General features: G+C 56.8%; 1 protein-coding gene across 1 annotated transcript in view; it reads right to left on the bottom strand.

The window, feature by feature from the left end:
- Positions 1 to 3,413: 3,413 nt before the first annotated feature.
- RBM19 (RNA binding motif protein 19) overlaps positions 3,414 to 12,890 on the bottom strand; it is a 51,346-nt gene continuing 41,869 nt past the window's right edge. Inside the window, exons 24-25 of the mRNA XM_032127929.1 lie at positions 10,735 to 10,848; positions 3,414 to 3,800 (exon numbers count right to left, since the gene is read on the bottom strand). Of these exons, the coding sequence (XP_031983820.1) occupies positions 10,757 to 10,848 (92 nt within the window). The 3' untranslated portion in view covers positions 3,414 to 3,800; positions 10,735 to 10,756. The remainder of the gene's footprint in view (positions 3,801 to 10,734; positions 10,849 to 12,890) is intronic.

The following is a 12,890-nucleotide window of genomic DNA, read 5'->3' as shown; positions in this document are numbered from 1 at the left end:
AGACATCCAACCCAGCAGAGCCGGGGCTGGCACGGCTGCTGGGAATGACATCCCGGGGGAAACCAGCCCTGGCAAAGCTGTGGCCAGGAGCCAGTGATGGTCCCGTGATTCCAGGGACAAACTGAGGCGTTTTTATGATTATTCTGCCACAGCTTAGGGGAGCTGGGTGCTTAAACTGCGCCTGGTGGTGTGTTTCAGGCTGTTCCCTCCAGGAGCTGTCCCTGCTCGTCTCCCACACCATCCCCACAGCCCCAGTTCCGCTATTTTTAACCCTGTGTCCTGCTGGAGGGTGACAGAGCAGTGGTGGTCCCCAGGCACCGTCACGAGCCCACATGTGCTGTCCCACGTCCCTCCATTGCTCCCTCCATCCATCTGCTTGATCAACCCCTGATGAACCTCCCAACTCTGCCTCTTCCCAAAGAATAAACCAGCCCTGGCCCAGGCGGTTAATATTTAACTGAATAAGGGCCATAAATATGGAAAATGGGACTTTTAATTAAATAAGCAGCTTTTAAAAGGGCCCTTGGGCCGAAGAGGCTTTTGTTTAAATATGATTGATTTGACACGTCCTTTCCCTCCCGCTTTCTCCCGCTCGCTCCCTCTCCTGCTCGGTGCAGGGATGGGAGGGAGGCTGCAGCATGGTCCTGCTGCAGGACCCTCCTCCTGCCTGCTCCCAGCCAGGCTGCAGCTCCCAAAACCTGCCCACAGCCTCGGGCACACAGCTCCGGGAGGGTGGGAGGCCTGGGATGGGCACCAAGCAAGGCCAGCTCACTCCAGCTCATCTGATTGTGAGCTCTAACTGGGAGCAGAAGGTTTTCCCTGGCTGCTGAGCCACCCTGGGCCACCTCAGCTGGTGAATCCAGGGATACTGGTGATACCTTGCACCCCCCGGGGCAGGATGTGGCCCCCCTCACACAACTCTGTGCTTTCCCCATGGTGGGTCCCTTACAGAGGCGATGGAAGGGAAACTGAGGCAGGGAGCAGGGAAGAACTGAGGGGAAGGGACTTCTCCCAGTGCTTTGGGGCTGGATTCAGCCCCCCCAAAATCTCCTCACGCACACACAGACTCTGGGAGCACACACAGAGTAAAACCAGGTCGTAGTAACTCTGCTGTTCCCTGACGTTTGGGCATTGCCTGCTGGAGCAAGTGGCACTAATTCCTCCTTCCTAACCCAGGCACGAGGGGCGCAGGGGGTTCATGGAGTGCCAGGGGCACCGGCGTGTTTCCAGACCTGGCGAAACCCCGGGGAGGTGCTGGGGTGCGGGCGGCCCTGCCCAGAGCAGCCCTGTCACCCCTGAGCAGGCTGAGCAATGGTGGTGGCCCCTGCGGCTCCCCTGGCTGCTGGGAGCATCGTCCGGCCTGGCTCTGTGAGAAACAGGAGTGGGGTGAAGTCATGGCAGGCTGAAGGTCAGGAATCACTGGGAAAAGATGGGAAAAGGACCACGGGATAGACCAGAGCTGCAGGGGAGGATGCAGTGCCCATCCCTGGCTCCAGTGGGGCACAGAGAAGCTGGGAGAGGGCACAAAGGATGTCCCCAGAATGGAATGGCCTCGGGCTGAGGGACCAGGAGAAGAGGCAGCCCAGCGAGGGTTGCTCTCAGCTGGTTCCTCCTGAGTGTTTCCCCCCCGTGGTTCTCCCAGTCCGCCCCCACGGACGGCCCAGGCCCTGGGCTGCCTTCCCTCAGCGCTGCCCTGGCAGGTGTCAGCTGAGAACTCAGTTAATTCTCTCCACAAACAACTCGGGGCAAGCAAAGCACTCCCTGGGCCCAGACCTGTTGCTTCGATGGGATTCCATGAGTGAAGATGTGAAAACGGGGAAAAAAAGAGGAAAGCACTAATTTGGAAAAGAGCAGGTAAGGATTCACATCATTGTGGGTATCCTTGGGTGTGAAAATGCCCAGCACGAGATGCCCAGAGCCAGACTGTGCTGCTGAGGGGCCTCGTCCCACGGAAATGTCACCGAAACCCCCTCGGGCTGGGGGGGTCCAGTGCTTGAGCTTCTCCCTGGGGCTGAGCACCCTCCATGGTGACACAGCTCAGGGATGTGCCCAAGTCTGCTCATGCTGGGGTCCCCAAAGGTCTCTGGGACCAGTGTCCAGCAGTGGCGGCACAGGGAGAGCTGCTGGCACTGCCGGACACTTCCAGGCACCCTGGAGTGACTCCAGGTCCTAATCCTTCAAACCCCTCACTAAACTTCTTGTATTTCCCCTTTAAAGCACCCAAGCACTGCCTGGATGAGTTGGTGATGAGCTGCCCCCTCCCAGGGCTCCTCTCCTCCCAACCCCCTCTGGCACCCCCGGTTTTGGGTGCCCATTCCCAGGCACTGCAGGGGCCTCATTTCTCTCCCTCTGAAATCTGGGCACATCTCAGCCCTGGGGTGCGGCTTCTGAGCAGCGAAACACCCACAAATCCTGGTGTTCCCTTCGTCCTTGGTGCTTAAACCTTCTCCCAGCCCTTCCCTCGGGGTGCCAGGGACGTATTTGGGAAGGGAGGCTCGGGAGATGGAGCCTGGGGACAACCCTGGCTAGGGGTTTCTCAGCTCTGCTCATCTCCTGCTGGAGCCCCCTGAGGGTTTTAAGACAGTTTGAAAAGCAAATCCTAAACCTATCCCAGCTTGCATCCAGCTGGAGATGGCAGAAATCCACAGCCCATGGGCTGGGAAGGGTGTCCTGGACGTCCCTGAGCTGCTGAGTCCATCACACATGCTGTGGCTCCCTGCCTGGCCCTCAGCAGCTCGAGGGCATCACTCTGAGCCCCGCTGACCTCCAGGGTGCTGATGCCGAGGGCTCCCAAAATCTCCCACCCCAAACCCTGAGCCAGCCCAGCTGAAGTGCTCAGCCCTGATGGAATCAGGGGCACTTTCATGGATTCAGGCTCAAATCAACCTCGGTGAGAAACAAGCGCGGCCAGAGGCTGCGCGCAGGGGGCCTGATGCCACCAGCACGGGGCTGCTCGGGGGGCTCGAGGCGAAAGGCAGAGCTCCTCCTGGCAGTGCCGAGATATTTATTTAGTTCTTTTTAAAGAAAAAAGCAAAAGGAGGGGAAGGGGGTAAAAAAAGGCCCTGTGTTTGCAGCCAACACGTGTAATCTGTTGCAGCCCTTGTCAGACAAAACAGTTTTGCCGTAAGACAGCGATTCCCAGAGGGGAAAGGGGCAAAGTGAAAATACTTTATCAGCTGCCTACATATGTAAAGCAGTACCCTGGTTGAAAAGCAAAGCCTCTTTCCCTTTGAAAGCTGGGAAAGGAGAGACGGGAGGCGACTGCCTGGGAGCGGGGACAGGAGTGACACAGGCACAAAGCCCAGCACAGCAAACCCCAGGCCTCCCCCCTAAAATGCTCTTATCTCCCTATCGGCCCCAAAAACTACCTGGCTGTGGAGAAGGAACAAAGCCAAACAAAGCCCAGACGTGGCTCAGTTTGGCAAACTTAAATAGGGTTTTTAATGTACAGAATGTGGTTTTTAATGTACAGAAGTGATTTAATTCAGATGTCAAGAGTGGGTTCTGTCGGAGTCCCCAGGTCAGCAGGAAAGTGTCCAGGCTCCTCTTCCCCCAGGTTGGGCTGAGATGAAGGCAATCACATCCCTGCCTGGATTTAAGAAGTGATGCCCAGGAGCTGCCAGCAGACAAGAGTTTCCTTCCTCTCTGAATTTAAAGCCTGTTTCAAAGGCTGGGAATTCCGGGACCTGGACACACGGCGTAAATCAGCCCTTGGGCTCACAGGACGAGTGGACTCTGCTGGCAACAAGTGGGCTGACTCCTCATGGAGGCTTCTCCTGCTCCATCCATCAGCCAGAGACCTGAGAAGATGGGGAAAAAAAAATTAATTCCATGTAGCAGCTCCCTCAGCAAGGCAGCGAGGGGACATGAGGGGACACAGCCCTGGATGGAGGTGCCCAGGGGGGCTGAGATCCATGGATATGGATGCACAGAGGCAGGAGGGAGGTAAGAAATGGGATGGGGGAGGAAGGGGAGCAAAGAAAGGAGGGAAGGAGGAGAAGGGCGGGCAGGGAAGCGGCGGCGGGGGGAGAGGGAAGGAGCCCGCGCGTGCCCATCTGGGCGATGCATCACATTGAAATTGTCCCGCATTAAAAATTCACCAGCCAGTGAATTTTCAAGGGATTTGTAGTAATTAGATGACAAAATGCTGGCAAATCTCAGGCTTGCCAAAGATGTTACTCAGGGGTCAAAGACTCGACACTTTTGGCTGGGTAATTTGTAAGTGTCAATCACACTCAGCCATCAGAGGGAAATGGGAGATCCAGCGGCTGCATCCTAACGAAGTCCAAGGCTCTGCCTGCTGTGCCCCCTCCCGCCGCCCCCGGGCCCGCAGACCCCCAGCTGACACCGCACTGGGGTGACTTGGTTCCTCATTTTTTAACTTAAAATCAGAAACTTCCAGGTCTGGTTTTCCAGCAGGGATCCCTGGCGGGAGGAGCTCTCGCTCTGCGCTGCAGTGCCTGGGGTGAGGAGCTGCCCTGTTCATCCTGCTGGGGGCACAACGGGCTGCAACCCCCGGGTGATGCCTCTGCAGCCCCGCACCGGTTCTGCCACGGGGCTGGGATTGCTCCCGGGACAGTCCAGGATGGGACACTCCACCCTCCTGCTTCCTGGGGCTGACACACCGGGCTGAGTTCGGCTGAAAATGGAATTAAAGCAGCTCCTGCCCATAATCTGCCCGTTCCTGCCTCCCCAGCGGGTGTCACGGAGACCTCGGAGCCACCAGAGCCACCCCATGGGTTGTCTCTGCCTGTGCTGGCTCCGTTGAAAAGCCCAGGTTACTTTAGATCCAGCAGGACACTCCCAGCTCTGCGCTGAACCCCAGCTCACCCCACACACCCACCCAGAGCGTGGGAGAGAAATTAAAAGGTTTTCTATGTCATCAGCTTAAAACCAGACCTCAACACACAAAAATTAATGCTTTGCCCAAAACACCAGAGAGATCCCTGCCCCAGCCAGGTGCGAAGGCTCCAGTGTGGGCTCAGCCTTGCTGAGGCTGAGGTTAAGCCTGGGCTTTGCTGCCAGGTTTTGTGGGCAGAGGATGGCTCTGAGGGGATGGCTGCCTACCCAAGATCTCTCCTTGGAGAGATTTTTGCCTTTTGTGGTCTGGTTTCTAAGCTAATGAAGTAGAAAAGCTCTGGACTTCTCAGGGGGAGAAAAAAGCTCTGGACTTCTCAACAGGGGCTACAAATCTCCAAAAAGATTTGGGGTCACCACATGTGTGAGAGGCAGGAGCCTGCTTTTCTCTCCACCTCTCATGCCTTATAAAGCTGTCCTGGTTACCCCTGCTGAACCCCAGCTCCAGTTTTGGGCTGTGGGGGATGATTTAAGCTGTGGGGAAGGCACAGGGAGGTGCCACCCATCAACTCTGAGGTGCTGAGGCATCGAACAGCACCCATCACACCCCAAGGGAAAGTACTGCCCATCCCAAAGCCTCTTCCCACCTAAAGAAGCCAAGTCATGGGGAAAAGGAAGCTGAAGGAGGTTTGTTGGCCCCATCCCTCCCAGGGTGCTGGGAGCATCCTTAATCCAGTGGTGTGGGGATGGGAGAGAGGGGGAGAGGGCGGGAGAGGGCAGGAGGGGAATCGCCTTTGGACAGAGCTGCTGTGGTTTGGTTGACTCCAGAGCCATTCCTTGCTGCAGGACTGGGAGAGCTGGAAAGGGAGCCAAGCAGCAGCGTGGGGCTCCCCAGCCGCCTCATAGAGGGGAGCTGAGGGGACTGGAGGGTGGCTGGAGGCCCCTCCTCAATTTCAAGTCATTTAGCAGCTGTGAACACCTTGCAGGGGCAGCCTTCCTCCAGCTCCCCATCAGCGGCACTTCCAGCTCCTACTCCACGTACTCCAGTAGCCCAGACCATGGGCTGAGGTCTGCAGAGGGGCTTTTCCAGGGTTTTGTCTTCACTCGCTCTAACAGGGCCTTCAGGTGCTGCTGGAGGAGCATTTGCTGGGAAGCAGCACGGAAGGGCTCTGTCACTGCTCTGTGCAGTGCTGGGCACTTGGCAGCCATTCCCTGCTCACAGGGGCGTCCATGGGATGTTTCCTCCCCGTCAGACAAAAGCCCCCCAGCCCCACCCCACTGCACCTGAACACAGCTCCCACCACAGCCCCGCTCGCTCCTGCAGGAGAAAAGTAAACAGAAAATGCCAAATTTTAGTGAATGTGAAGAAAACCTTTCCCCCCCCAGATCACCTCTCCTGACACACACCACAGCCCCCATCACCCCTCTGCCCCAGCAGCTTTGCTAAACCCCGAGCTGGGGATGATGTCACACGTGGGGACACTGGCTCTGTACCCCCTGGCCCACCACGCTCCTGGGGCTGGAACAGAGAGACAAACCTAATTACATGGCACTAATTGTGGCCTGTGGAACACAAGGACCGTGCTCCTGCAGGTCCCAGGGGAGGTGAGGCACTCCCTTCTCCAGGGTCCTTCCCACCTCCCTGCTCCTGTGCTGGCATCACTTCCCGTTGTCACCGGTTCAGGTGACACTGCGCACACCCCCCCAGCCAACGCCTGCTCCTGCTCTCTCTGCCTCCCTTCCCAGCTCCAGTTTGGGGTGAAAGCCTCCCTTATTAGCCAGTCTGGATCTCTATTTACTGTGAGTTACTGAGCCTGATTATTATTCATGGCTGGCGAAGGCTGAGCTCTCAAGCCCGGCCATGCAAAGATTTCTCTTCCTCTCCAATGCATGTATTTAGAGAAAACAGGAAGCAGAGTGCCTCAGCCAGGGAAGCTGCACGCTACCTCCTCCTCCTGCTCTATTTCCTGCTGAGGAAGGTGCTGGTGGCTGCTGGAATGTGGTGGTGGACGCTGGAATGTGGTGCCAAACACTGGCGGAGCTGTGAGCCAGGGTAAAGTCCAGATGTGTTGGAATATTGGTCTCTTCCAACTCAGCTTCTTCTGGGATTCTGTGATTAAGGAGAAGCTCCCCCAATCTCCAGCCAGCATCCAAGCCAACTCTCCCAATTTGCACTTGCAAATTCTTCCTGAAGTCCAACCTGGACCTCCCTCTGGAGATTCCAGGGCTCCTGGGGTGAGCAGCAGGCAGGACACAGGGGATGCGAGATCTTCCTGCAGCCCTGGCAAAGGGTGTGCGAGTTGCATTCACGATGCTTGCTTGGCCCCTGCGAGGAAGCCCAGGCAAGGTGGGACTAAAGGAATGAGAAAAGCTGGAATTCCTGAGCTGTAGGCAGGGGCAGTGCAGTGGTGATGAAAAGAAACCACCAAGAGCTCAGAGATGCTGCCTGTCCATCCCTGCCAGCTCTCCTGCCTCCTCCCCTGGGACAGGGAGGAAAACACAGACTGGTCAGGAGTTTTCCAAAGGGAACGAGTCACTTTGGGCACTCACAGGGCACCGTGGCACAGCAGAGGGGCTGGCAGTGCCCAGCAAACCCAGGATCCCTGGATATCCTCCATGCCCTGCCTTGCTTTGCCGGCCGTCCCCATAAGGAGATAAAAGCCCACACAGGCCTCTGGCAACAGGCAGCAGTGAGGGAGAGCTGCTTCTACATTAAAACCCCTTAACCCTCCCATTCAGTGAAAAAGCTGCATTTGAATAATATCCTAATCCAATTGCAGAGCTGGCCCTGGGGAGGCGGATCTGGAGGGTGCCTGGGGAGCAGCTGCAGCCGCTGCAGCTCCGGCTCTCGTCCAGCTCGCCGGGGTCTCACCCTGGATGGAGCTGTCACAGCCTGACAGAAACTCGGGGACAGAGCGCTTCAGCCTGGGCTCTGCAGGCCCCACAGGCAGAACTGAGTGTAAACCACTGCTTTCAGCTCTCTGGTGGGGAGAGCAGGGGCTGAGCACAGCCCAGACGCCCCAGAGCCCAGCTGGGCTGGCTGAACCCCAGCTCCTGTCTGCAGGGCCAGGGCTGATGAGTGACTCAGGCTTGGAGCTGCTCATCCTCTCTGCCACCAGCACAGCCTGGGGACAGCCAGACTCCCACCCCAAAAGGGACACCCAGATGAGCATCACCCCCTCCCTGTGCCCAGCTCTGCCCAGGGCAGCTGAGGGGTGACAGGCACACACGGTGACACCGACCCTGGGGTGTCAAGAGCCAGAAAAGAGGGGGACAGGGCTGCAGCTGATCCCAGCCCCGTTACAACAAGCAGTGTGCAATCATCAGGTACGGACAAAACCTTCCTGAGTAACAGAAAAGAAACTCTTCCCCCTCCCAAACCAAACAAGAGCATTGCAGCAGCACTGCTGAGGTTAAGGACCAGAGGGAGGCTGTTCCCAGCTTCAGCTACGTGGACAGGTAAGAGAGTTTGCGTTATTTTATCGTTAGGATTGTTTCAGATCGGGGGAAAAAGAAACCCCAGGCAGTGGGGGAGTGCTGAATTTCTGCAGAGCTACTGAAGCGATCGTTTGAATTCAGGGTAATTAGCAGGTGTGTGCTCGTTCTCAGAGAATTGCTGCTGTAATTTTAGGGGTGCAATGTGTGGGATTCTCAATACGTAACCAAGAAGGGGAGCAGGAGTTAACTCCAACTGTTCTCCAGAGCTGGGATCAGCACTTCCATAATTAATGTCCAGGCACACATGTATCTGTACACACATACACAGCCCCCCCCCCGCTCACATCAAACAGATTTCCTTGATACCAAATTGCCTGAAAAATTAACCAATGTCAAACTGCTCCACAAGATAAGTATCATTAAGGGAAAAAGAAAATCTTCATTATGTTTGAAGGTACAGGGGAAAAAAAAACCTTCATGAATGTTTTCCAGCCTGTTCCCAGCCTGGGAAATAACATGTTTTAAAACATATCAAAGGGTTAAATTAATTTTCATTAAAATTTAAATTTGAGAAGGCTCCCTCTCTTCTTTCCTCCCTCCTCCCCCTTTGAACGTTTGACTGGCAACCATTTCATATTTCAATCTCAGCAGAACAAATTGAATTAGATGTTGAAACCAAACTCTGCTCTGTTCTCTAAAGCCTACATGCTCTGCTTGTGCTAATCCTTTTCGTCGCCGCTGCAGACCTCAGAGACACTCAGCAAGAAACCTGCCCTGCCACAAAAGACAATGAAGGGAAAGAGGGGGAAAAAAAAAACAAACCAGGATGAAAAAAAACCCCGCAGGAAAATCCAAGCCCAACCTGCAGCACTGCAGAGCTTTCCTGAAACCATGAGCTGGGTGATGCTGGAGGGGACCCTGCCCGGCTGCTCTGTCCCCTGTGCTGGTCCTTCAGAGCCAGGGTGGTAAAACATCCCTGCTAAATGGGATTTAACTCAGCCAAGGCTGAAGTTCCCCCTGCAGTGACCCCCGGGTGCTGAGCTGTGCCAGTGCTGGAGCAGGTGCCGGCAGCAGTGGGAGCAGGGGCGGGAATGCCACTCACCAATGCCAAGCAAGAAAAGGGGGATGGAGCTTGTCACCACTTCAGGTGACACTGCCACCCCCTCTGGCAGCGCTGCTTCCACACCCGAGCCTCTGTCCCCACCTGCTGCAGGGCTGCTCTGCTCTACAGGACGAGGGTTTTACACAGAGACATCCCAAATGGGTATCCTTGAATTCTGCTCTGTCCCCTGAGCCAGCCCTGCCAGGTCCTGGCAGGAGTGGCTGGTGTTGGGTCTGGGAAGCCTCTCCATGGCAGCAGCAGGGCTCTGGAGCTGCAGCACAGTTTGGGGCAGCAGCAAGGGGTGTCACAGCTCAGGTCCCTGAGCAGGAGCTCAGCCTGCTCCTGGGACTGCACCCAGGGCTGTGCAGCCTCAGGCCCAGCAGCGCTGAGCCCTGTTTTGGGGATGGACACGTCTGTGAGCACAGGGCTGGGCTCCGAGCAGCGCCGTGGGTCCTGTCCCTCCTCGGGCTGGAGAAGGGGTTCACAGCACACACACCTGGGGGCATCCCGGCATCAGAGCTGCTCCAAAGGGACAGATGTGATCTCAAAGCCCTGGCACTGCATGGAGCCGGCAGGGATGGATTAATGCAGCTCAGATGCTGTGGCTGGTGAACAGGATTCCTATCGGACATCCAGGCTTTCCACCGTGGCCACAAACACACGCAAGGGACACCACGAGCCCATCTCACCTCTCTTGAACCCGCACAGGGTGAGCTCGGGGCTCTCAAAGAGATGTGAGGGGCTGCCAGGGCTGCAGGGTTTGACCTCAGGGAGACGTTTCATCCTGGCTCCCTCCTGCTGTCCCATATTTTCCAGCCTTGAGATGCCACTCCAAGGCACACCAAGGAGGAGCAATGCCAGCCAGGACTCACAGACCTCGGAGTGAGGTGCCTTTGGAGGGAGAGAAGCCATGGAGGTTTTGGTGCTGGCAGGGAAAAGGCCTTTGCCAAACTGTCCGTGACATGGTGGCAGCTGCAGGGTGGTGTCCAAACGGGCACTTTGATTTTTTGGCAGCCCAGTTGCTGTCCCCCAGCCACAGGGAGGGACAGTTCACACCCTGACAGCGATTCCTGCTGCAGCAAGCAGCAATGCTGCTGCCTTCCCCCATGGGGATGCCAACAGCCAGGGGAGCTCACAGAGCACACCCAGGGCATGCCCTCACCTCAGCATGGGGCCCAAACCGAGCCTAGATCCGGGCTGGAACTGCTGGGACCACAGCCTTGAGCCTGTGGGGTGACGGGGGAGAGGCAAAGGGTAGGATCCCTTCCTGGAGGCTGCTGAGCCTCTGGAATTGCACCTTCTCCTGCCTCTGGCGCTACCGACCCTGCAGCAAGCCAGGGCATTGTGACCCTTAAGGCCAGCTGTGCCCAGCCTGGCCCCACTGCCCCAGGACCCACCTCACCAGACCCCAGGCAGCTGTTAGATGTCCTCATCTTTGTTATCTTCCTCCTCTTCCAGGTGCTCCATGATTTCATTCAAAACCTCCGATCGTTTCTTCTTCTTCGGGGAGTCTGTCCAGGCCCGGGTGGGGGCGAAGGGGGGAAGAAGAAAAGCAAAAATCACAACCTGGACCCACACACAAGTGCCTAGGAGAGGCTGAGGGGGCTGGAGGCAGCAGGACACCCTTCCAGGTGAAGGCATAATCTACTCCTCCTCCCCAGCCAGGTCCTGGCAGGAGCTGGGATTCCAACACCTCCCACCCGTGCTTCAGTTTGGGAGCAAACAGCACCCAAACAGTGCTGGTGATGCCAGCCCTTCCTGTCGACCCCAATTCACTGTGGAATTCACAAGTTCCCTGTGGAAAAGTGGCTGCAGGACTAACCAGGGGTTCATTCAGGCTCTTGGCAGGACACAGCCCCACCAAGATCCTTGCTGAGACCACCCCATTCCAGCAGCCCAGCCCTCATCCCTCACGTCAGGCGGTGATGTCCCTGCTTTGGCCCTCGTGCCCCACACCACAGCACTGCCCTGTGACTCCTGTGGGACACAGCACCACGCACACACCCTTCCTAATGGATGCAGGAGAGCGGGGAACCCTGCCAGCACCTGTCACCTGGCACCAAGGTGACAAAGCCATTTGGTCCCTGCTCTGAGGCTGGCACCCTCCTTTACGCTGGGCAGGCAGTGCCCTCCTGGCAGGAGCCATGGCACAGCCCCCTCTCCCCCCCGGCTCCCCAGCAGCACATGGAGAACAGCTGTTTAAATCCTGCTTTCAGACATCAAAAGCCTCGCCGGGTTTCTCAAACAAACAAACGTACCATAGGACTAAAGAAAAGGTGTAAAATAAATAAATGGAACAAGCTGTGCATTTTCTTTTAGTATTACAGCTGCTGCGGGAGATAAACAACAAGTAAATGTCACAAAACATCAATACAGAAGAAATTAACCTGACAAAAGCTCACATCCCCCCCCTCCACCTCCCCCCAACTCCCAACAATTTTGCATTTCTGGAGTTCCCATCTAATGATTTTATTTTTCAATTAATTCCTTGACAGCGAGCCAGAACCTGCCTCCCTTCTCCCTGGGGGCTGTGGGGATGGGCAGCGGGATGAGGGTGCTGAAGGACCCGCTGCCCTCCCAGCACCCACCCCACTGAGCTCAGGGGGACACAAGGTGCCACCCCAAGACCCTCCAGCAGCTCTTCCCAGTTCGGTCACCCAAAGGCACAAGGGATAACCCACCCTGGAGGAAGGTGCCAGCTCAGCAGTTCTCCCTCTCCTTTACTCTGCTCCCAGCTCTCCTGCTTTGGAATGGCATCGAACACGGTCTGATCTCCCGAATCCACTGTAGGAGCTGTGTCCTGCACCTGCCACCCCTTCCCAACCAGACCCTGGCAGGCCCCACACGGAGATCCCGCGTGAGGGATCCCAGCCTGTGAGGCTGCACAGCCGAGGAAGAGCTGGATACGGGATGCTGTGCACAGGGAGCATCCCTCAGCAGAGCGGGACCTGCTGTGGCATGGGCAGGGGGCTGGCAGGGAAAATCCCCCCCTGCACCCTCAGATGCCACGGGGGGCACCAGGAGCATCCCCCTCTTGTCTGACAAGGGGAAAATAAAAACCCAGGAGGGCGGGGAAGCGAACTGGGAATTGGTTCGACTTCCGTTCTGCTGCTCCAAGCTGGTTAAGGTTTGCCCGCTAACGATCCCATTTGCTTCCTTTAAACAATGGGCAAAGCCGGCGGGGGTGGGCCGGGAGGGGGATTACCACGGGATTAGAACGTGGCAGGGTTGCGGATGCCACGCTAATCCTGCAGGGTTTTACTCTCCGGCTCCGGCATGTGTTTGCATTAGTTACAGATGCTCTCAGAAAAAAAAAGAAATTAAAAAAAAAGGAAAGGAGAAAGGAGAAAAAAGGGAGCCCAGGGGCTGGGAGTTGAGGGAGAAGGAAAGCGGGGGGTCTGTGGCCAAAGCAGGAGCGATGTGACAAAGGCGATGGCAGCAGGGAAGACTTTCCCACCCCGCCAGGAGGACCAGCACCGTGCCTCCCCTGGCAAACCCTGCTGCCAGCAGCAACTGCAAATAACCGGGGAGGAGCCACAGCGGGGCTCGGCCG

Source organism: Corvus moneduloides, chromosome 18 (assembly GCF_009650955.1).
Source record: "Corvus moneduloides isolate bCorMon1 chromosome 18, bCorMon1.pri, whole genome shotgun sequence".
Taxonomy (NCBI): Eukaryota; Metazoa; Chordata; class Aves; order Passeriformes; family Corvidae; genus Corvus; species Corvus moneduloides.
Note: the sequence above shows the minus strand (reverse complement) of the source record. Positions and strands in the feature narration are given on the sequence as shown.